The 22,981-nt window shown below is 53.1% G+C and overlaps 5 protein-coding genes across 5 annotated transcripts; 1 reads left to right on the plus strand and 4 right to left on the minus strand.

Annotated features, from left to right (window-relative positions):
* Positions 1–4,871: 4,871 nt before the first annotated feature.
* On the minus strand, positions 4,872–7,650 carry J7T55_007374 (uncharacterized protein; the record flags this gene model as incomplete). Its single annotated transcript, XM_053144130.1, has 4 exons — positions 4,872–5,053; positions 5,201–7,090; positions 7,150–7,477; positions 7,534–7,650. The coding sequence occupies 4 exons, from the start codon at positions 7,648–7,650 to the stop codon at positions 4,872–4,874; spliced, it is 2,517 nt and encodes an 838-aa protein (XP_052993064.1).
* A 3,013-nt stretch (positions 7,651–10,663) lies between these two features.
* On the plus strand, positions 10,664–13,636 carry J7T55_007375 (uncharacterized protein; the record flags this gene model as incomplete). Its single annotated transcript, XM_053144131.1, has 1 exon — positions 10,664–13,636. One exon carries the CDS (start codon positions 10,664–10,666, stop codon positions 13,634–13,636), a length of 2,973 nt encoding a protein of 990 aa, XP_052993065.1.
* A 676-nt stretch (positions 13,637–14,312) lies between these two features.
* J7T55_007376 (yl1-domain-containing protein) lies at positions 14,313–17,500 on the minus strand (the record flags this gene model as incomplete). Its single annotated transcript, XM_053144132.1, has 4 exons — positions 14,313–15,016; positions 15,079–15,441; positions 15,613–15,707; positions 16,011–17,500. 4 exons carry the CDS (start codon positions 17,498–17,500, stop codon positions 14,313–14,315), a joined length of 2,652 nt encoding a protein of 883 aa, XP_052993066.1.
* Positions 17,501–18,250: 750 nt separating this feature from the next.
* J7T55_007377 (cupin domain containing protein) lies at positions 18,251–19,031 on the minus strand (the record flags this gene model as incomplete). Its single annotated transcript, XM_053144133.1, has 4 exons — positions 18,251–18,368; positions 18,451–18,617; positions 18,684–18,786; positions 18,844–19,031. The coding sequence occupies 4 exons, from the start codon at positions 19,029–19,031 to the stop codon at positions 18,251–18,253; spliced, it is 576 nt and encodes a 191-aa protein (XP_052993067.1).
* Positions 19,032–19,707: 676 nt separating this feature from the next.
* Positions 19,708–21,776, minus strand: J7T55_007378 (uncharacterized protein; the record flags this gene model as incomplete). Its single annotated transcript, XM_053144134.1, has 3 exons — positions 19,708–20,937; positions 20,993–21,299; positions 21,355–21,776. The coding sequence occupies 3 exons, from the start codon at positions 21,774–21,776 to the stop codon at positions 19,708–19,710; spliced, it is 1,959 nt and encodes a 652-aa protein (XP_052993068.1).
* Positions 21,777–22,981: the final 1,205 nt, after the last annotated feature.

Raw genomic sequence — 22,981 nt, forward strand, 5'->3', positions numbered from 1 at the left:
GCTGACTGCCACTTAGGACATAAAGTCTATCCACCTACTTTGGTGATCACTAGATGACTTTCTCCAAATAAGGTACCTGCACTTACCTCGTTATTATATCATATACTTAACAACCAAACAATGATTAACTAGAAGCACATTACTCAAGTGTGATTCTGGACGAAAAACATTGAGAATTCTCCATGTTGGCTTTCTGATTCCAGCATTTACATCCACGCCTAAGTTACAACGAGGAGAAAGTGTGACATTGTATAGTCGGTCAGAAAACGTCTCCACTTATGAAATACTTCGTTCAGGGCGGCGGGCTGACCCTCTGCTGCCCCCGTGGATTGACCCTGACGACGACTTGGTGTATGACGGTTACGCACACTACCAGAACCCCTTCGAACGGCGAGACCATTACAATGACGATTACGAGGACCCACGAGCACGCCTAGAACCAGGATTTACTATAATACGAGAAAGAGGTCGAGAAGATGAATATGTTCCAATACGACGAGAGCGAGAAGATGAATATTATTATCAAAGGCGAGAGCGAGAACGAGAAGATGCATATGCGGTGAGCCCGGGTGATAAATATTCGGCAAGCAACCGTTTCAGAGGACGTCGAGATCATCGTATGAATGGGTTCACGATCTATGATCATGCATTATGTGCCTCAATGATAATATGAGACCTATTATGTCGAGATGTACTTAGAGGTAGCCAAGTGCACTCTGGTGCGAGAAAGAAAGAGCCAATGCAGCCTCTTAAGTTTGGAAACAGGGACAAGTATCGTCGCCAATCATGTCGCTAGTGCTTTTTTCCAAGAAAAAGGAACTATTTACCAGATTTCGGTTACGTTACACTCTTGACACGGCTTACCATCTTATCTGGAACAGCGTGAAGCTTTCTCAGTGGCGAATTGTTTGACCATGTCTTCATTATCAAATTCCATTAACGAGCCTACGACTGAATAATTTGCGTTGGCTATCTGCCCTTACACACGTTTGAATACGTGTCCAAAAAAAAACACCTCCCTGTCGCACCGTCGCTAACGAAAGAATACAACCCAGCCCCTCAAAACGTGCGACCGCACCACTAGGATGAGACCCATTTTCTACGTGATCTGTGCCTTCTATTCCGTTTGTGGCCCCCCGGTCGTTTAGTCAGATCGACTGCTGTATGGGTTCTGGGGACCCCGTTTATCCAGCATCCTGGGCATTGGCTCGCAATGTAAGAGTCTTGATAATTTTGTCTTCCCTCGCAAATACGGCACGTGACCCATCCATGCGTTCTTCGCTGTTGTCCAGGGTGAGTGACTCCGTTCTCATCCTCCCTGGTCACGCAACTACATTCCTTTGTCTCGTAATCCCACTCAATTTTTCCAGCAGAGTCTATGGTGTATCCACAAGTTGTGCAGATTTCCGCCATTTTCGAAGGTGTCAGAGAGGGAGAGGAGATAGAGATCGTTGCTGCTGAAACACATAAAGTCAACGTCAGCACTGCTAGAGTGTACTTTTTCTTATAAGGGGGAAAGCGGACCTCAAGGACTCTGGTAGGCGTCTGCTTATTGTATTCGTCGCTGTGAGGATTTTGGTTTTGTCGCACTCGAGAATCATTGGCTTTGTACGGACGTTGTTCACTTCGAACATCGTCGATTTCGCAGATTTTATATTAGCCATCCTCTTGTAGAATCATCGCAAACTGCTTGCAACTTTTCGAGTTCGGTCATGCTGAGGGACTTGGATTCTGTTTGTGAGTCCTAAACCCAGCGTGACCAAGTCAGGACATCAAGCATCGGATGGTTGGTCCAGACGTGGCGTAAGACAGCTATGGCCGTAATTATCCATGTTCACATATAATGCTGGCTCTTGACACCGTGTTTGTCACGAGAAAAATATGTGCAATAGAATTTCACAATAACCCGTCCGGGTGATGGCTCGTCCATTTCACTTGGTGCTGCTGGTTGGCATTATACAAGTATATAGGCATGCCGTGAGTTGTCACCGGCAGTTACGGATCTCATTATTTCTAATAAACAGTTTTGGAGACCTTCTGGTATGGGTACATGGGTTCTTGTTTTTTGAACTCACCATCCCCCAGCACAGGGTCCATATGAATCGCGTCAATGGAAGCCTCGATCTTCCAGAATGCTACACGAGAAAGGGGAAAGTTGGCTTCCCAAAGCTGAAGCTCAGCATTTGCAAGTCATGTTGTTGGAATGGAATGTGCTACAATGACCATTCCCTAAGAATTGCTCTCTTTCATGTCAAACTTCGCTCTCGTTCCGAGACTCAATGTGCCAACGATCCACTCCCAACTGCCCATGACCTCTTTTGAATCTCCCTGTGCTTCCGGCCCTTCCCGTTAACCTTGCCTCCAGGACACTGGAAAGTGACCTCGTTCGCATAAAAGGAACATTTTGCCGCCGCAAATTCTGCACATAATCCACCGCCCATTTCCCAGCCGCAGGCCTGCCCGACACCCTACCCCCGCGCCCTTGTATTATTGGACGCAGTCGCAGTCGAGCTTTGTGCGCGTCGTCTCGTATTTGCAGCACCCGCCGCCGGCGAATAGCATCCAACAGTCTTTACAGCTGTTGGCTGCCTTCGTCGTATGCTCAGAGGGATGAGTAGCCATTTTCCCTTCTCCTCATTGAGGACGTCTTATAGATTGCTCTGCCAAGCATGCCATGTCTGCAACGACGGCCCGAGGGGCTTGAGGGACTGGAAGTAGTGCCGGACGAGCACTACTTCATGCTAAATATAACATGGAGACCAGGGGCTGACGTTTTGGGCTCACAAAAATGGCGCCTTTGACCAGGAGAAGGGATGTCACGAAGTGGCCAAATGCTTCTTGGTCCATGCCTAGGTGTAATTCTTGGTATATTTCTCCCATCTCCGAGCACCTACGTACAGGACTTGTATTGATGTAAGCCAAGCTTTGAAGGCATCATTGAAAATTAATGAAAATTGATGAAAATTGGCTGATCCAATCAAGCTGATTATATGCAAGCTTCCTCACAATACTTCTTTCCCCCTTCCTTTGGGGCATTACGTTTCGCAAGACAAATTTCGCTGAAGAGATGCTTTCTGCCTGGTAGAAATTCGCCCACAGAATTAAGTCCTGGGGTGTGAGCCTTCCGGGTACGTCACGTACACCAGAGTCGACTCAAGGACCGGGTCGAGTTGCACATGCTTGCGTTTCTGCCCACGGAAGGAGTCCCCCTGACACTGCGCCTTGTTTCTGCATACCATTGTTAAGCCGCATCCATTGCAGCGTGTACACGGAACCGGACCCGCACTCGTCCAGCACCACTCGAGCGACCCATCGGCGTTCTCGCGCGCCGTCCAACCCTCCTCCACCCAGCGCTTCCCGGATGGAAACCACCCGTACGGGGTCATTTCCCACTGACAGCTGCATTCAACCAGCGACTTGAACCGCTCCCACTCGCAGTATCCAAATGTCGAGATTTTACACCAACATGTCCTGCAAGTATCATCGTCCATTTTTGGTCGTAAAGGAGAACTTGGACCGTCTCGTGTCGCTGGAATTCTTTGATTGCTCTGCTACAATAAATGTCAGTGATGGTGGATTTCCGAAGGCTGGAGGAAGTTAAATATTGGTTTTGTCGAAGGACTCGTTGTTATCCGCCAACTGGTCTGTTTGTTCGTTTCGGGATCTTCCTGTTTGTTCTCGAACCTGTCGTTACGCATATGGATGGTAGTTCCTCAAGTTCAAAGGTTCGGTTGAGGGGACAAATTTATACAACCCAGTGAGGCGTCTAATGTTCGTTCACATCCTTTACTTTATAACGTATGTGCGTGAATCACCACAAGTCGCTGTGACTTCCATTTGTTGATCCCGGACTCGACAAGGTCAGGTCAGAAAATTTTTGGCTATCGTTTAGGGCCCACCTTTGGGCCGTGGTCCATCCGATTACCAGTGTCTCAGGTCAATAATTCTCAGAGAAACATGATCAGGCCAGGATGAAGCGACAAGCTGACTGTTGATGGCACTAGAGATTGTTGTTCTTGATTACGTCGTGATATGTCTGCGAGGGCCAAGCACGTCTCCTCCCGTGGACACTGCGACGGCTGATAACATCCACCAATCTACACGAGGTTGATCAGGAGAGAAACTACCAGATTTTCTTATCGTAAAATCTCAGCCTCTACTTTAGAGACCGTACAAAAGCTCAACGTATAGTTTTGCACAACATCATCACTCTCGAGCTCTTCTTGGAAAAGAAACGACACCTCAAATGATCCACCATAGAGTCACAACCGATTCGAGAGGTACGATGTCCGCACATGAGAAATATATCACAGGCTCGTTACACAGTGTTAAGTGACTGGTCAAGGATGTGGTACCGCAAATACTGGACAACATCACACGAAGGCATCATGAGGGTCATGAGTCACATTACAGTGTTAATTTCAAATCACTCAAACGAGCAGAAGCTTTTCCTTGTTTCCTTTTCTTTCCTATGGAATATTAGGGCGAGAGTAGTGAGAGTACGATCAATAGTCAAAAGACCAAGGAAACATAAAAAACCGAGAACCTTCTTTCCCCAACATCCTTCATTACACTCAAGGCCCCGACTCGAAAAGGGAAAAAAAGACTGGTTTGCCCAGACCGGGTATCAACGTATGAAAGTCCATGACCGTCCGGGTATAAAAAGAAAAAGAAAAATGGAAAACAAGACCAAGCATGGCGCGTCTGATAAAGTGTTATTCAACAAAAGGAAACCGTGATTATTCTACTGTGCCCCTCGAAAGAGACAGGATCAGTCCGCTCTAGGACGTTCCGTGATTTTGCGCCGACAAACTTATGGGTATCTTCGTCATCATTGACCAGAGAGATCCTCGGTCTGTAGCAATCTCAACTTAAGAGACAGTGGTGGTCGCGGTGTTTGGGTGGAATTGGTTCTGCGCAGCAAAGTTGAGATCATTCTTGATGTTGCCGTCGGCAAAGGTACTACTGCCGTTGGTGCTGGGGCCATTAGCGGCAGTGCCTGTGGTGTGAGGCTTCCTGGTCACCTTGGGGGCAGGCGGGATGTTGGTGCTTGCTGTGTCATTTGTTAATATCTTGCTAATAGATTTCGGCTAGGAGGGGTTGAGTGGTTCATCTCCATGCATGACTTGTCCCGCTGGACCATGCTCAAGGAAGATATACGAACAAGGGAATGTAAATGATGAGTCACTGGGTAACTTACTCTTGGCAGATCCGATGGAGAAGACAGGCGACTCCCACTTCTCGCCCTTACGGGCCAGCTCCTTGTACTCAGTAGCCTTGGAGCTGATACCGCCGGGCAGCTTAATGTCCTTGAAGATGCTGTCCTCCTGGGTGATGGCGTAGTTGACCTTCTTATCGGCAACAGCAGCCTCCGCCTTCTTCTTGCCCTGAAGGAGCTGCTTCTGGAAGGCGTCAACGTAGCGCTTGTAAACATTGGGCGCGTTCTGAGGATCTTCGCGAGCCTCCTCCAGCGCACGGTTGGCCTCAACCTGGACCTTTTTCAGGAAGGCGTCCGCTTGGTTGAAGTTGTCCTTGATGGCCTTCTCAGCAGCCTTCTGGATGGCGGGTCGCATGGCCTTCAACGCAATTGGCTTGGCGATAGCAAACAGCAGCTTATGCTTGGACTTCTTCACCTTCAGCTTCATGTTGTTGATGTTAACGTCAACCTTGTCGACCTTGAAAAAGTTCTGGGAATCCTTCTTATCCGCCGAAGACATCTTCAAGGTGAAGCCGAAGCCCTCTCCAGCCAGGATAATGTCCATAACACCCTGGTCGGTGATGGAAGGGAATCCCTGCTTCTTTTTGACATAGAAGCTGACATCACGAAGATCCATCTGGACTCCTGAGACCTTGATCTCGAAGGCATGCTGATGCTTGCTGGAGACCTTCTTGCGTCCCCACCTCATGTGGTTCTCGCTGTTGATCTCCAGCAGGTTTGGCGTGAAGTTGTCACTCTCGAGAACGAGGTTTTCGATGACAGCGTCGACCTGGGGATCGGAGTACTCGATGCGAGGGACGGGAATGTACGCTATATTCTCAAAGACAGCGGGAAGAATGACTTCCGTAAGATCCTTGACCAAATGTGGCTTAAAGGTTGGCTTGCCGTTTTCGTCGTTTCCAAGGTCGGTGAAGAGCTTTTCGACAGTGACGGCGAACTGCTTGTTCTGGGCATCCTCATCGAATTGGCCCGCGAGGAACTTGATCTCGTCGATGACACGGTCGGTGTGAGTCTTGTACTTCTGGCGCAGCAAGTAGTCGCCATGGTCGTACAACTTATTCCACTCCTGGGTGGAAGCTTCTTCCAGGATGTAGCCCTGCTCCTGAAGAGACCGACGAATGTACTTGTCCACAGACTTGAACCAGTCCTTGAGTTCTGGGTCCCTTTGGGCGTCTTCGTAGATCTGGTTCACAGATGACCACAGATCGTCGCTGGAAGTGCCGTTCGCGAACCGTTCGATCAGTGTCTTGAGGTCAGCCTCGGCCTGAGCAAGGGACGAGCGAGCGCCCTTAACGGTGCCGGTGCCACCCTGGGCCAACGTGTTTGCATGACCACCATACTGCTCAGCGAGATCCAACAGGGTCGTGATTGCCTCCTGGTAGTCAGGGTGCTGCTGGCACTCAAGGATCATCTTCTTCAGTCGCCAGATAGTTTGCTCACGACGCTCCTGGGGAATCTTCCTCTTGAGGTAGTCCAGGGTCTTGGCACGATACTCTGCAGCTCGCTGGTTGGCAGCCTGCTTCGCCTCCTCAGTGTCTTGCTCGGTCAAGCCCGTCTTCTCATGCGCGGTTTGCTTCGCGGCGTCAACACCTGCCGTGACGTTGACACCACTGTCGACGCTCTGGTTTTGAGCAGCAGTGGCTGCGTTTCCGGCCACGTGCTGCGCATCCTGCTGAGGGTCGTTGCCCTTGTAATTCTTCTGGAGCTGACTCTTAATGTTCTGCTTGGAAAAGTCGGGCGCATCGTGCCATGTGTTGTCGTCGGCGGGCCGATCGATTTGGGCCAATCGCTCCTCGCCAGGCCTGACCTTGCCGGCAGCATTAGTAGCAGCATCACCAGCAATGTCGCGCAACAAGATGCTGGCGTCATTCACTTTCAGGGGTGTTAGCGGTGGCCTATGAGTAGAAGCGAATGATGGTGAGTGGACGTACGAAGCTTCCGGAATTGGCCATTGGTAATGATCAGCGTTCCGAGAGTGCGCAACCCTTGAAGTGCCTTGTCGCCATGCTGTTGTGCGGTCTCCTTGTTCACAGGGGCATTGGGTGTGGAGACAGCGTTTGGGTCGAACTGTGTGGTCTGCCAAATGAAGTCCTGAAGCAAATTGCCCTCATTCTTGGACAGCAGGAGGTTCTTGGCCTGGGTAACAACTTCGCGGAAATCCTTCACAAGAGCCTTGCCCTCGGTGGAGAGCTTGTCGGCGGGGCTGGAGAGGGCCTTGGAGGCCAGGAAGCTGTTCAAAGCGACATCGATTTGGTCATTCTAGCGCGATTGGTCAGAAGCAGTCAATTGACCGGGCGACAAGATCTGCAACATACCGATGGGACCTTGCCGTTCTGGAATGCGGTGGCAATGCCGTAGATCTGGAGCTTCCTGTTGACATCGGCCTCCTTGAGCTTCAAATCAACAGGTTTGTTGACGTTGGTTGACGCCATGATTACTTCGTAGATGGTGTTTTAGTCTTGTTGGAATTACTACTTCGAGAGTAGAAAGTCGATTCCTGGAGGTAGAGTGGTAAATGGAGCAAGACTGCCTGGGTATCAAAAACTGGTAATTGGGGAAGGGGTAGGGGTATCACGTCGTTGGTAAGGGGGGTGGGTTGGTGATGCACAAGCGTCAACAACAAAAGATGGCAAAGGGAGAGGAAAGGGACAGCGAGGAAAGGTGGGCAGATGGCCAAAGTTGGTTTATAGAGCTTTGACTCGGCGCCAGTCACCAAGCAGATGCAAGCATGGACAAAGTGGTTGGTCGTCGTGGTAGTCGTGGCGGTCTAGTGTGGTCCAGACGTGCGTGCGTTGCGTGCGAGGGTGGTACCTACGTTTGCTGCTGTGGTTGTGACGTGAACCAATACGTCATATGTATGGCAGCATCGACGTCAAAAAAGATTTGGCTGTCAAGGGGTAACTTGACACCTTGACTTGCAAAGGGAAGGGGCCAGATCGGGGTGTGTGGAAATGAACAATGCCAATGGACGAGTTGCAGCTCGAGCTACCTCCCGTTGCAGCTAGTGGCGTGCCGGGCTACCGACCTGGACAGGCAGAGCAGAGCAATCTCGTCGTGGTGCTGGCTGTTTCCAGCCGCCGAAAGACGGTCCAGGAAGAATGAGCAGTCGAGATGCGCAATGGTCCTGGCCCAATCGAGAAGTATGACGCTCGGTGTGCGTGTCGATCATGCCCGTCTGTGCGGCTCAGCCCCTAGATACTATACCGCAGTAAGACGTGTGCAGGACGTGTGCAGGAGGAGACGTGTTTGTCCCATGTGCCTGTCTGCCCGTCTGCCCTCGAATCTCCTTTGCTTTCTATTGTGCCTGTGGCTTGCATGTTGTGGAGAACAGAGCAGACGCGAATACACTACTCATCCTGGCCTGGCATCCACGAGACTGGCGAGAATGGTCTGGTTCATTGTCCCACAGTCACCGGCCAGAGAGCTTCAGCACGAGTTTCACAGAAGGCTGTCCCACCCAGCCACCTTCTCGATGCCTCCCCGATGTGGGCGGGCGAGTGGGCGGCTAACCACCTGCGGGCGTGAGGCCTGCCAGGGATGGGAGACGGCAGCGAGATTGACAGAGATTGAGAGGCCTCATCAAGTTCCGCGTCGCAGAAACAGACGAGTTTGAGATTCATCAGAGGAGAGGAGAAAAGCAGGGATGGCAAGCCGGGAACAGGGTTGCACTCGTATCCCAACTATGGGCCATGGTGCGGTAACCAGCTGGGCAAGCTCTGGTTGCTGGGCGGCCAGGTGGGTCGACATTGAGCTTTCCCCAGATGTTCTCTCTCTCGCTAACAGGCTCAGCCATGCCATGCCTTGCTTTGCCCTCCCATTGATGAACCCATTTCCAAGATGAGACAGCACACACAAAACCCCAAACCTGCGCGCAAGACTCGCCAATGCCAATGCCAGCTGCCACCTTGCATTGAAGGAGGGGCCAGGAAGGACCAATTGGTCCGACGAGGGCGATGCCGTTGTGCCACATGTACATCCATGTGCGTACGCGGAGGCTTGAAGGAGCCTGTGACGGGCGGGCGTTTTTGAGTTGGGCTGAGAAGTTGGAATCGGCATGCCAAGATTATCATATGATCGGTACTGGGCCTGGATCTGAACTTGGGATTTTGGGTGTAGCCACTTACACACTGGCTGGACTGGGTAGCTCTCAAGGAGGCGTTCGATGCATGACGTCAAGCTTGTCTAATGGCAATTGATGGCCAGGCCGGACCATGTGTCCCGTCTAGTCCGTCCTGAATGGCTTCAACGCCAAATTTTGCCATTTCAGAGTGTTCTACGTATTCCAAATCGGCGAGTCTGGCCCTTGATGAATTTTTTTTTTTTCGTTCACCTGCCCTCTCTCCCTGCTTGCACACGAAGCTCCCCAGTTCCCACCACCACACGTCGACGGCACGCGACCCCCTTTGCAGGTCCCACCAGGACGGGAAGCTGCAGATTGGTGTGACAGCCATTACAGGGTAATGATGCAACCAAACACTCCAACTCCCGGAGCTGTGATCGCCACAGGGACACCCGACTCCCTCCCGTGCTGACTATGCATTCTTCCCATCCCATGTTAATATTACTCTACTATATAGACCACTAGCCATGTGCTATTCACAGGCAAGAGACAGTTTTTTCGAATATGTTCCGAGATGAAGTTCTCCCTGCAGCGGCTAATTCTTACCACTATACATTGATCATGGAAAGATAGATATTACAATAGACGCTCAACATGCCTGCCAGGGTACCAGGGGTTGTCGGCTGGGATGAACAGCCGTGCATTGTCAGGATGGTGCGCAATTGAGTTTGATTTTGCTTTACACGTGGACAGACCCAAGCAAGTAGGTGGGCAGGCGCTGGCGATTGATGTTCGAGTTGCATCAGTTTGAGAGTAAAGAGACCGTTTCAATCAGTCAGCCACTGACTGGGCATTCCTCTCAAGTCATGCTGTGTTTTATGCCTTTCTCTTGTAAATGACAAGCAGGCAGGCAGTACATGCCTATAGGCAGGCTACAGGCTGGCTGGCTTGTTTGCCATCCGCTACGTGCATACATACTGTTTTGTCACCCATTCACTTACTTTGGGTCCCAGCCACGCCAACAATGGCAAGAAAGTGAAAAAAGAAGAAAAAAAATACCGGATGAGTAAGCGCATGCCCAATTGTGGTTGACCTGCTTGTCCTGCTTGGCCTATGTACATACTTATGTACAGTGGTTGTTTGAGCTTGGCGGAGCTCATGTAAGCTGCACATGATCTGGCGAGGCAGGCGCGACAAACCACCAGGGGCCTGCTAGGCAGCACTTCCATCTACAGACGCGCATCGCGTTTGCCAACGACCCCTCTACGGGCCACTATTTGATTGCCTTCCAGCGGGCTTCGACCTTACCTCACCTCACCCCTCCATCTAAACTCATCTAACCGCAACCCATCTTGACTCTGCTCAGGTCAAGAATCTCGCCCGTCATGAGCCGACAAGCCGCCCAAGACCCCTCGCCCGGCGAGTCTGTCAGGGAAGAGGAGGAGCGTATGTACGCCTCTGGCCCTGAAACGCTTGACGAGATCAACAAAAAGTACCCTCACCGTCCCCAAAACCATTCCTGCACGCTGTTATTTGGCGACCTTGTCAAGATCCTCTTTGAGCCCTTGAAAGACGGCCCTCCCAGCGCCACCCCTGCCGCCAGGGCCCGCGGTCGCAAGCCGATCACATCCGCCCAACATAAACAGAGGACTCTGGACAAATTCTTTGCACATTGGCGCAATGAGGTCGGCAACGACATCTACCCGGCCATGCGCCTTATGATTCCCCAAGTTGACAACGATCGACCTATGTACGGGCTGAAGGAACAGGCCATCGGCAAACTCATCGTCAAGCTCATGAATATTGGGTCCAATTCTGACGACGCCAGAAGCCTCATCGCCTGGAAGGTCCCGGGCAAAACTGCTGCGAGCCGTTTGGCTGGCGACTTTGCAGGACGATGCTACGAGGCACTCAAGAAGCGCCCGATGCGAGCGGAGCCTGGAGATGTGCGGGTTGCGGAGGTGAACGTGCTTCTTGACAGGCTGGCCGCTGTCAGTCGCGAAGCTGAACAGCTACCAATACTCGACGAGTTCTACAGGCGAATGAATCCCAAGGAGCTGGAGTGGCTCATACGCATCATCCTGAGACAGATGAAGATCAGCGCCTCTGAGAGAACCATGCTGGCAGCATGGCACCCCGATGCTTCCCAGTTGTTCAACGTCTGCTCAAGTCTGCGGTATGTCTGTTGGCACCTATCGGATCCCGCAATTCGTCTCGGTGATGACAAGAGGAAGCTTTCTCCCATGTCAAATTTCCAGCCGCAACTCGCACCAACCTCCAGCACGGCCCTCACTTGGGACAAGATCGTTCAGAAACTTGGCGTCACAGAGGAAGCACCAGAGTTCTGGATGGAGGAAAAGCTCGACGGTGAGCGCATGCAAATGCATATGACACTGGACCCAAAAACTGTCGAGTTCCAATTTGGGTTCTGGTCTCGTCGTGGGACTGACTATACCTACCTTTACGGAACCTCATTCGATGATGACAATTCGGCTCTGACCAGGCACCTGAAAGGTGCTTTTCGCGAAGGGGTGATTGATTGCATCTTGGACGGCGAGATGATCGGCTTCGACCCGAAAACGAGCCAAATGGTAACATTCGGGACCCTCAAGACTGCGGCCCTCTACACACGAGCCAACCCTTATGACAAACAGGCTCCAAGGCCTCTGTTTCGTGTCTTTGACCTCTTGTACTTCAATGGTAAAGACTGTACGGGGTATCCACTTCGGGATCGACGTGATACCCTGGAAGGCATGATCAACGATGTACCTGGACGTCTTGAAATTCACCCTCGTCTCATTTGCTCTTCTCCATCCGAAATCGAGCCCTATCTTCGCAAGATTATTCAGAACTCTTCCGAAGGCATCATGCTGAAGAATCCAAATTCAACATACACTCTCAATGCTCGCCCCTGGGATTGGACTAAAGTCAAGCCCGAATACATGACCGAGTTCGGAGAAAACCTAGATTGTGTCATCATCGGAGGATACTACGGCACCGGGAGACGTGGCGGAATACTGTCTAGCTTTCTCTGCGGATTGAGGGCAAGCAAGCACGACATTGACAACGGCACGTGTGGTCCAGAGAAGTTCTTTAGCTTCTTCAAGGTCGGAGGCGGCCTCAAAGCAGAGGATTACGCAGAGATACAGCGTCTCATCCCGGAGGAGAAGTGGCATGACTGGGACCCCAAACGCGCACGGCAATATATTGAGTTAGCAGGGGACAAAAATTACTTCGAGAAGCCGGATCGCTGGGTTCGACCCAGCGAGTCAATCGTCATCGAGGTCAAAGCCGCCAGCGTCGAAGACTCCACATCTTTCAGTGTTCGGAAGACACTGCGTTTTCCCCGTTTCCGTAGCATACGGACAGACAAGAAGTGGTCCGATGCCCTCGATATCGATGAATGGAACGAGCTTCGTTTCAAGGTCAAAGAGGAAGAGAATGAGAGAAGAGAAATGCAGATTGAAAAAAAGAGGAAAGCAGCCAAGAACAAGAGGCAAAAGCGCGAGCTCACGATTGCTGGTAGCAGCGATGCCGTGACGGTTGAGAAGTCTAAGCTTTTCGAGGGCAAGTTCTTCTACATTGCTACCAGATCCGTCAACTTGAAGAAGAGCAAACTTCAGCTCGAGACCATGATCAAAGAGCACGGTGGTTCTATCGTCCACAATGCGGTCAGGGTGGCCGAGGGCAATGCGGTTGCAATTGCGGACAGAGAGGCCATACTTGTCCAATCCCTGTTGAAGATGGAAGGAGTGGAATTCTTCATCAGTCCAAAGTGGGTGCTCGACTGCATCAAACAACAGTATCTCCTCCCCTACGAAGACGATCATCTGTACCTTGCAACGGACGATATGCGTGCCCTCGCTGCGGACAATACCGACCAGTACGGCGACAGCTACTACCGAGACTTGGATTCGGACGAGATGTCGAGGCTCTTTGCCCTCATGCAAGAGAATCGCATGTCAGATGGCGCCAAGTTCGACAAGAACGCCTTCTACGACCAGCTAGAGGCCCACGGCCACGAGCTGCCGCGGTCAAGGGGGTACCTGTTCCGAAGATGCCGCGTCTACCTTGCGCACGTGGAGGACAAGCCAAACGCACTGACGACGGCGCGCCTCGAGTCTTGGGTCCGTTTCGGAAACGGCGAGGTAGCAGACGACCTTGATGATGGTGTCGTCACGCACGTCATCATTGTGAGCCGGGGCGATGACGCAGGCGCGAAGAAAGTTGCGGCTGACATCAGGACTCGTGTAAGCCAACGTGGGAGCCTCAAGCGGCCGTATGTAGTGACCGAGAAATGGTTGGAGAAATGCTGGGAGGAGGAGACTCTCGTGGCGGAGGAGCCGTACTTCCCCTGATCAGATAGAGTTCTCGGTGATTGTGGGCAGAATGTGATGCGAAAGCGGAAGAAGTCACAGATTCTGACTGGATGGAGGTATAGGAGGTACTGCATATCACGCCATGGCACATGACTTCCAACGAGGTGGATGATTTGTTTTGCTGATTGTATTTGAGCTGAGATACCACTGAGTCACTTGATTTGCCCACATTACTGAACAAGATTGTTCGCTCATCGTCAAGGCTTCCGTACTAAGCACACGCATGAGAATATCCAAGTGACTCCCGTATTGGTTTTGGATTCTTGCTCATGATTCCAGGACCCGTGTGGCGCACATAGGACCAGCCCGGGGGGAAAGAAGATGAGGTGGGTTCGGAGGGCGCACCCTGTCACGATACACCATTTCACGATCCCGCTTCATTCGGCATGGACATGATTGCGTCGGCATATAAAATGTCTTTTCTGGTCGACACAGGTTACTCGATGACTGAACCTTTTCTGTGGCCACCTCCACCTAGGTTGACTAATGTTTACTGAACATGGGACATTGGACCTGTATCTATACGCATATCATAGAAAAGTAACCATAGGAAGCGATCAACGGGTGCAGTCTAGACCTCGATTGGAGCTGTGATTCTGGTCTTCTATAGCTTTTCTATCCAGACTTCGCCTCAGAGGACATTCTTTATGGCGGTCTACTGCGCCGCCTGTTCTGTCTTTTCCGCCTGGGTCCCTAACGGCGGTGCCGGTGTCATCACAGTATCGTCGTCCGTGGCGGAGACGGCAGCAGCAGGGGTTTGTGTTTCTCCTGCTAAGGGAGCCTGTTGAGGTACCGCCAGGGCCGGAGCCATCGGCTTTGACTCATCAGGCGATGGGACGACGGGTGGCACTCCCGCTGGCGGTGGAGGTGGAGGTGGAGGTGCCGCAGCTGCAGGCCCAGCCCCGGCGCCTGTCGCCGGGACTGGGTTTGGTATTTGTACAGGGTTGGGGGCGATAGGAGCCGGCTGCGCGTCCGCACTTTGTCCCATGGGAGCTGTCGGAGCAGCACTGGCATCCGTCGTGACCCCAGAAGCCTCCTGCTTAGCTTTTTCCTCCGCGGCCAGCTTCTCCTCCTGCGCCTTGCGCTCTTCGGCTTCTTTCTTCTCCTTCTCCTTCCGCTCCAGCCTCTCCTTCCTCTCCTCTTCTGTCTCTGGCCGCGTGAAACGTGCCGGGACGCCTTGGGCCGCGTCGTCGCCGCGGCCAACCCACGTGCCTGTGAGCTGGCTCCACTTGAAGTCTCCTTCCATGAGCTTCTGAATCTCCTTGAACGCGTAGGCGTTGTAGAAGGGCAGCCCAGTCTTTGGGTCCCTGTAGCGTGCCGGATGGTTGGTGATGACACAAAGGGCAGCATGGGGTGGTTCTGTGAGAAAACTGATTAGCCAACAGCTTTGGAATAGAGACGTGGAATCATCCTTGACTTACTCGCCAGTTTGCTCATCTTCCGTCCGAACAGAATCTGTGTCTGCACGTCGGGCTTCTTGATTGCGTCTTCGTCAAAATCCTGGAGAATGATACAGCTCCGGGTGACCTTGCCCTCCAAAGGTGGCTCGGGCTCTGGTGGCTCTGGTGGTGGAGGAGGCTTCTTAGGAGCTGCAGATTTGGCGGCCTTCTTTGCGCTGGCTTGTGCCTCCTTCTGCTGCTTCTTAGATAGCTTTGCAGGAGCAGGAATTGGAGGTGGAGTTGCAGCCGGAGATGTGGTCGGTATGATAGGCTGAAAGCTAGCCGTCGTGTGAATCGGTGATGGCTGCGGTGCCGGAGGATGGTACGGTGTTGGGAAGGCAGTAGCTGTGTTGGGATTCGGATTTGCTAATGGTGTTGGGTTGGAAGGATTGAGGGCAGGTGATGATGGATTCAAAGGAGAGGGCGAATGCGAAGCATTTGGAGCAGCTAGGCCGGCAGGGCGGGGAGGATGTGGAGCTGAATATCCCAACACTGGCATAGGCCCATTGAACATACTGGGCATGCCGACTGGAGGTGCCAGGACACTTGGTTGTGGTGACTGTGCGAGGTGAGGGTTCGGGGGTGGCATGAAACGCGGGCCTATATCCGGTCTAAGGGCCAAGGGCAACTGTGACGTGGCTTGAGGCTCTGTTTTGACCGTAGGAGAGGGCATCGACGGAGCCAAGCTTGTCGACGGAGAAGGCACAGAGAGTGGTGAAGGAACAGACATCTGGGGAAATGGTGTTGGACCCGAAACTGCTGGAGATGCAGACAAAGGCCTCGGGGGAGGTGTCTCACGAGCAGAGGCCAAGGGAGCAAATATAGCTGGGCCGGGAATTCCAGGAGACATGGACTCGGGTCTTGGGGCAGATACAGGGCGAGGTGGAATGGAGACCGGTGCCGTTGGCACTGACACTGGCACTGGTACTGGTGCAGGAACAGGCGCAGTGATAGGTATAGCTGTAGGTGCAGTATTTGTTGGCAACGATGGTGGTGGTTGTTCGGTGGTTGGCTGCTCTGTAGTTGGCTGCTCTGTGGGAGGCTGCTCTGTGGGAGGCTGCTCTGTGGGAGGCTGCTCTGTGGGAGGCTCCTCTGTGGTAGGCTGCTCTGTGGTAGGCTCCTCTGTAGTCGTTTGCTCGGTGGTCTTCTGCTCGGTGGTCGTCAACTGAGTGGTCGACTGCTGAGTGTCCTCCTTAGTGATCGGCTCTATCGTCTCAGTTGGCTCCGCCTTGGGCTCCCCCGGCTCCCCCGTCGTTTCCGGCACAGGTGGCAGACTAGGGGCTTCCTGAGCAGTAGGAGTAGGCAGCACCGTCTCCGATGCTGCTGTCTCGGTCTTGGGGCTTGCGGTAGCTGCAGTACCGGTAGTTGAGACGGCCGTGGAAGGCCGATCTGGCTTGGGGCTCGGCGCGGCTGTGTTCGCAGCAGTAGATGCGGCGGTGGATGGCCTCTTCCGCTTTGGCTTCTCTTCTATGGAGACCAACTTGCCGATGTTTTTCAGCTGGGTCTCGCCCAGGTCGATGATACCACTCCACATCGTGACGACGGGTCCCTCTAGTCTCCGGTTGTTCAACGCTGCCAGCTTTGCTCGCCGTTCTTCTTCTCGAATCTTCTCGGCCTCCTCCCACCGGTTCAGACTCTTGGCGTTCCTCTTTTCCACGATCGCTGCCTCGGCTAGCCTCTCTTCCTGGGTCATGGGTGGCTTCTTCATGGCCTCGAGTCTCTTGGCCTTCTTTTCCATCATCTCCACTTGCTTTTTCCGCCTCTCCTCGCGCTCAACCATCTGTTGATGCAGCTGCTCCTTGCTCAGCTTCGTCGTCTTCCGGTCAGATGAGCGCGTGGGCATGTCGGCCGCTGAGGGCAGCCAGCTCGCGCGCTCCGACTTCTTCTTAGGCCTCGGTTTCGGCGCCTGCGCGGTACTGCTGGTTGGCGTATCCGGCTGGCTTATCCGGACCTTCTTTCTGAACTTCGCGGGGATGGCCTGCTGAGCCTTGCGCTTGCGCGCCGCGAGCTTCTTCTCCCGCTCCTTGCGCTGCAGCTCTTTCTCACCCTCGTCCTCGGCCTCGCCCTCGTTTTCATCGTCGGAGGAGGACGAGTCCATCTGCACATCGGAGCCGTCATCCTGCTCCTTCTCGCTGAATCCCGCGTCGTCTTCATCTTCTTGGAACAGTAGCTCGAGGTCGGAGTCCTCGTCGGCAGGCTCCTCGTTCGCGAGCATAGACTTCATGCGGTTGCCGGCGGTCGACCGCTTCGCGCGCGCTGTTGCCAGCCATTCTACCTGGGGCGCGGGCGAGTCGGCTGAGTCGCTATCCGAGTCGCTGCTGGTAGCATTGCTGTCGGCTTCGGTCAAGGCCTCCGGGACGGGGGAGGGCTGGTCTTCGGCGTCGGTTGCCATGGTGCTCGTCATGTGCCCATTACAGGCATGTGTGTTCTTTTTAAACAACAGTCGAAGATGTGAACGTGTGTCTATTGGATCATGCTGGACCACTGTGTAGCTTTTCGATCCTTTCGTTGTGGATGGTGCGCGGCGCGTCGTCGCGTTGTGCAGACTTGTCGCTGTTTTGTAAGGTTTGAGTCTGAAAAAGTTGACAGTAGCCTTAGTAGCGGCCTCTCAGTGCAGGGCGGATCGGACCACAGGCTGAACTTAGCATGTGACATCACTGGCAGGGCGGATACCAGTGCGGCTCAACCCCTGTAGATAAGCCTTGATCTAGGCGCCATCAACGCGCCTCGCGACCCACGTTATCCGTCTTGCTCGCCTCGACAATCTCCTATGCTTTACAATTTCGACTCTGGGATCTTGGTCAAACCAAAATCTATACGGCCTTTTAGCGAAGGCGCTCCTCGCAACACTATTTTAGTATACCGAAGATGGATCAAAAACACATCAAACATATTGGGTGCGGGATCATCTTGATAGTTGTGTTTCCAGTGCTCTCTTCCATCACGTTTCGTTTATGACATTTGTATCTCATCCAGCTCGGATTTATTCTTGAACTTCAATGACTTACACAAGAGGGGTTGCTCGTGATATCAACTTCTTTTACTGTGATATATATAGCCTAACATGCTATCTCAATGATGCCCTCCGTAATGATAGCCAAGGCCACGAACCAGTGATGGGTGTACCTATTCTCTCACACCCTCGAAGCATCCATTACTGCAGCCACAGCTCCCCAAGCTCCTTCGTCTCCCCAGCGGCCTCGACCTTCACCGGCTCCGCGGCAAGAACAATACCCATGAGGCGGACCCATTCACCGGTACGATTCGCGAGCCTATCATATCAGACATGGACCAGTCAGCACTTTCATCGCTCCCATGTTCACAACGAGGGTTGGCCTCAGGAGCGTAACTCACGCGTGCATACACCCGCGCTGGACCACGACATCACCGGCGCGCGCCACCGTCTCCTCCACCTTCACATACGATCCCTTGCCGTTGACGACGTCAAAGGCTGCCGGCGGGGTCAGGACCGTGAGCTCGCCGTGGAGGACGATCACGTAGTCGGTCGAGGGCGTCCGGTGCTAGAAGATAAGAGCCGCGCCCGTTAGCCGGTTGTCTCGCTTGCTGTTTCGAGAGGTCATACGTACCATGGCGCTGTCTGTATTCGGCGCAAGGTCCAGGTAGTAGATGTTCGCGCCGCCAGGCATGACGATGCCTGAGCCGGGGGCGGTATTTAGAGCAGGCCGGCCGCTGCGGATAACAAGTGATCAGTAAGGCCATTCTTGCAATGGGTTCAGTGAGCCCTACGCTTCTTCGTTCGAGGTGGGAATGGCCGTGTGCGTCGCGACCAAAGCCCTCATCATCCCTGGCAGCACGGTGGTGGGCTCGAGGCTGTCCACGAGGACCTCGACGCCTGGCTCCGCCTGGTCCAGTGCCGTGCTGTTTGCCTGGTTGGAGACCAGGAGTCTTCGGGGGTTGGGAAGTGAGGAAGCCATGTTTTCACGATTTGCTGCGACCTTCTGGTGTCTAGAGGTGAGTATTTGTTGATGAGATTGAGTTGGATGAGAGGCAGCCGGTGAGCTACCTACAAGCTATGTTGTGAGAGACAGACTATATACCATTCATAACCCTCGTTGTATTGCGTGTCCATCTATAAGACTCTAGACAACTTTCAGGCCGAAGCCATTCCTACGATCCTCCAATTGTGCAATATTTCAAAGCATCTCCACCGTGGCGTACCATCTCAGATTGCGATCCTTCGTTGTTTTGGCGTAGTGATCAAACTGCATGGAGTTTGGATTCTGTTCGAAACAGCTAGTGATGACAAAATGAGCAGCTTGGTAAGCCTGCATAGGTAAGCACTCCTGGTGAGGAACGCGCGAAGGATCGTGATGCCGGGGGCTGAGGTAAGCGTAAGGCATGGGAACATCGTCCGCCCGTGAGTAAGGAACAAGTAAAGCGATGGCTTGTAAAGGGTTCTGATTGCCCTTGTGGACATCAGTCAATGCCAGGTACCATCTTTGGAGCATCTCGCCTTGGTGTTCAACTCGGTACGAATGGGTGCAGTGGCGCGGAATGGGTTCGAAACCCCGACGCAAAAGAACGACGTCTAAGAAAAGGCATTGCCGCGGATTGAACTTGTGTCCTCAAGGTCCCATCATTGGATGCAATCTATCTCAGTGCACTCAGAGTGGTCTCCACATCCCTGAGGCTATCCTCCAACGCCTCATCATGAATCTTGACAATCTTTCCCATGAGCTGTTCCACGATCCCCAGCACAGCACTGATCGAGTGGACATACCGCCTCTGCATCCCGGAGTGCGTGTTATCCATCAGCGCTGCGACGAGCTGCAACACGGCAACCTGGAACTCGTACACGGCCGGCGTCTGGTCCGCGTCCGGCACGGCCCACGCCGCAACCGCGGTGACAACTGCCATCCACGCCTCGCGGCTGCCGGGGCTCTCCCTCTCGACCACGGCAATCAACACTCGCACTATCTCTGTTCCCCTAGCCGCCTCATCCTCGCTAGTTGTAGACGATGTAGAGCGCAGGATAGTGAGCAGGTCTTGCGTCAGGACCTCCCAGCCGTTATTGTCCAACAGCGAAGCGGCGCCATCCTCGAGGGCAGTAGTCCCTTCCAGAGCGACAAGGACGGGCCGCCTAAAGTCGAGACGTGCGCCGTCCTCCGCGCTAGATTTGTAGAGGTCCAATAACATATCCGTAAGCCCGACAGCCTCCTTCCTCAGCATATCATTGTCATCCTCGCGTAGCCAGATGGCCAGCGCTCTGACCGCAGCAAGAATGAGGGGGTCCTGGCTGGCGCTGTCGATCTTCGAGTCCCAAGCCAGGGTGAAATGTGAGCCCCGTGTTGTGTTGGCCGCCTCTAGCCTTGCGTCCGGGTGCAGACCCATGGCGCCTGCTTCTGCAGCATCCCACCGGTCGCGTAGGTACTCGATGGCGAGGGAGAGGGTTTCTGCAATGGATTGACGTAGTTTCAGGAGGAAGTCCGGGGCCATCATAAGTGACGATATGGGGGTTTCTAGGCTCTCGTCATCTAAGAAGCGGACCAGAAAGCCGATAAAGGCTGAGACGACGTCAAACGCTGATGCGAGTCGTTTTGATGTGCTTTCGTAGTTGGAGCTGTTGAGTTGACTCAGAAGGCTTGGGAAGGATGAGCGGAGGTCAACGAGTATCAAATTCACTAGAAGGTATGGGAACGGCTTTTCTGACTTTGTCTCGTCTGTGAAGAGCAGCTTAGATGTATCAGCGGGACAAATCTTGAGCAATGAGGCTGCGAGGTTGGTGTAAGCAGCACGGCCGGCTGCTGTGGGTTTGCTAGTCACAAGATTGCGGATGAAACCCGTGGCTGTCTTCAACCAAGCTGGGTTCCGGGGCACGCACTGGGAAATAGTCAGTGGCAATCTTTAGAGCGAAGCTTCGAACTGGGCAACTCACTTCAGGGTCCAGCCTCCGCAGGAGCTCGGCGAGAAAGGCCAGGAGCGTGACAGCATCCGTTCCTTTGAATGAAGCAATCAAACCCTGAATGGTCTTATCGACCTTGGATCTGATGGAAGCCCCATCTTCCGCAAACGTAGCAGATTGCGAGTAAGCATACAGGAATATGTCCAGTGCAAGAGGCTGTGACGGCGCGATCTCAATGAGAGCGCTGACATCGTCTATGGCCACGAACTCCTTGGCCCCTTCTGGATGACTAACAAGAGTCAAAAGAGTCTGGAGGACAAGCTGCGTAGTGTCTTCGGAGCTGTGATAAAATGTGAACAAGGCGTGGCCCAGGAATGGACAAGAGAATCACCTACCTATGCAGTATCACCGACACCAGGGCTGGTATCCGGCCCACAAGACTTGGGTCCTTCTTGGAGGCATCTGGGAGTAGCACCGAGAAGATGTGGACGACAGCAACTGCTATATCAATCATGTCCTTGGCATCTTTGGCTGATGGGCCCTGCCTGGCACCACTCCTCAGGAGGCGGTCGAGGAACTTGGGCGAAACGCTCTGCCACAGTGTCGTGATGGCTTCCTCATCTTCTCGTAGTTGTGGTGAGTTGTCGAGGACAGTCTTTAGAAGTGCGAGGCCGACAAACCTTGATGTATCGTTCTTGGTCTTCAGGAGCTCCTGGATTCTCTGAATCGTCACGGACGTCTCTTGGTTGTTGATGCCCTCGCTGCCAGTGTGCACATCTTGCACGTGGCCTGCTTGAGAGGAGGCTTCCGCAGCCATGGCTTCTGCTGGACCAGTCCTGTGCCTGAGCTCATGCGCCAGATGGTTACACACTGTGCATTGACTACTCAGGCAGTTGATTTTCCCGACAAATCAGATCAGAGAAGGCGATCGCGAACACCAATGTCGATCAACCCGCCCGAGGCTTTGGAAGTTGAGCTGGACTGTTCGAAAATTTTGATGACGTCAGGGGTACCCTGAGTTTCTTCCCGTGCTTGGCTTTCAGGGTCCACAGCAGTGGTCTACAGCGTTTACGTGCCCATGCGCCACTCAACATCATCTTCGATATCATCTTCAATTTTGGACATTTATCCGACTTCTTAGCCACGGATTATCAATTAGCAAGTACCTAACAGTGATTCAAATTATATCTACATCGAGAGAAAACAATCAACATGAGCGAAGAGAAAGATCTGTCGATTATCGACGTGCTGCAAGGGACCGAGATTTATCACATTGTTCATGCAAGCTGCTTCAAAACTAGGCTGGGGCAATGTGCATAATATAGAATAGATATGGCATGCCGAACTAGTGTGGCATATATATTCTTACACTTCGGCCGAGATTCAGGATGACCGCATCGGCGCCGCATCAGCGGGACGCCCCGCTGCTCTCGCTAATTAGACGGCGACCCGACAAAGGCAGTCATATGGACCGATGTAGCAGCTTTAATGCCGGTTATTGAGTCCCTGTTCCGGCCACGTGCTGGCCTAAATGGGGAAATCGACCTTCTTGGTGGCGATTGCCGGTCGAAGGGCTTGTCAGGGAGTCCGCTCGTCCGCCACGCCTGGCAAATAAATGTCAATGTGGCTCAGCTCTATACCTACAACGCGCCCACCGCGTGACTGTCGGTTCCGTTCACAAGGCTACGCATGAGATTAATTGCGCCGGAGCCACTAACGCCGTTCTATGTTGAGCTTTGTCGCCCCTCCTGGCCAGTATTTTTTGGTCTGCTATAGGGGGGAGGGGTTCAGGCTAAAGCGGATATCATTTCTCATTGATCGGACCGGGACAAGGGTCCCGGCACATCTCATGGCGAGGCTGTCACGGCAATTTCGACGGGTCAAGATCGACGCTAGGAACCACGCACTCCTTGTTGACTTCACTCGGGGATAAATGCCATGCTTTTATCCAGTTATTGCGGCTGCGGGGCTGAGTGAGCCGCACGAGAGCCGCAAGAGAATAAATGTCGGCCAAGACGAACT

This window comes from Diaporthe amygdali (genome assembly GCF_026229845.1).
Source record: "Diaporthe amygdali strain CAA958 chromosome Unknown NODE_16_length_960263_cov_65_539585, whole genome shotgun sequence".
In the NCBI taxonomy this organism is placed as follows: domain Eukaryota; kingdom Fungi; phylum Ascomycota; class Sordariomycetes; order Diaporthales; family Diaporthaceae; genus Diaporthe; species Diaporthe amygdali.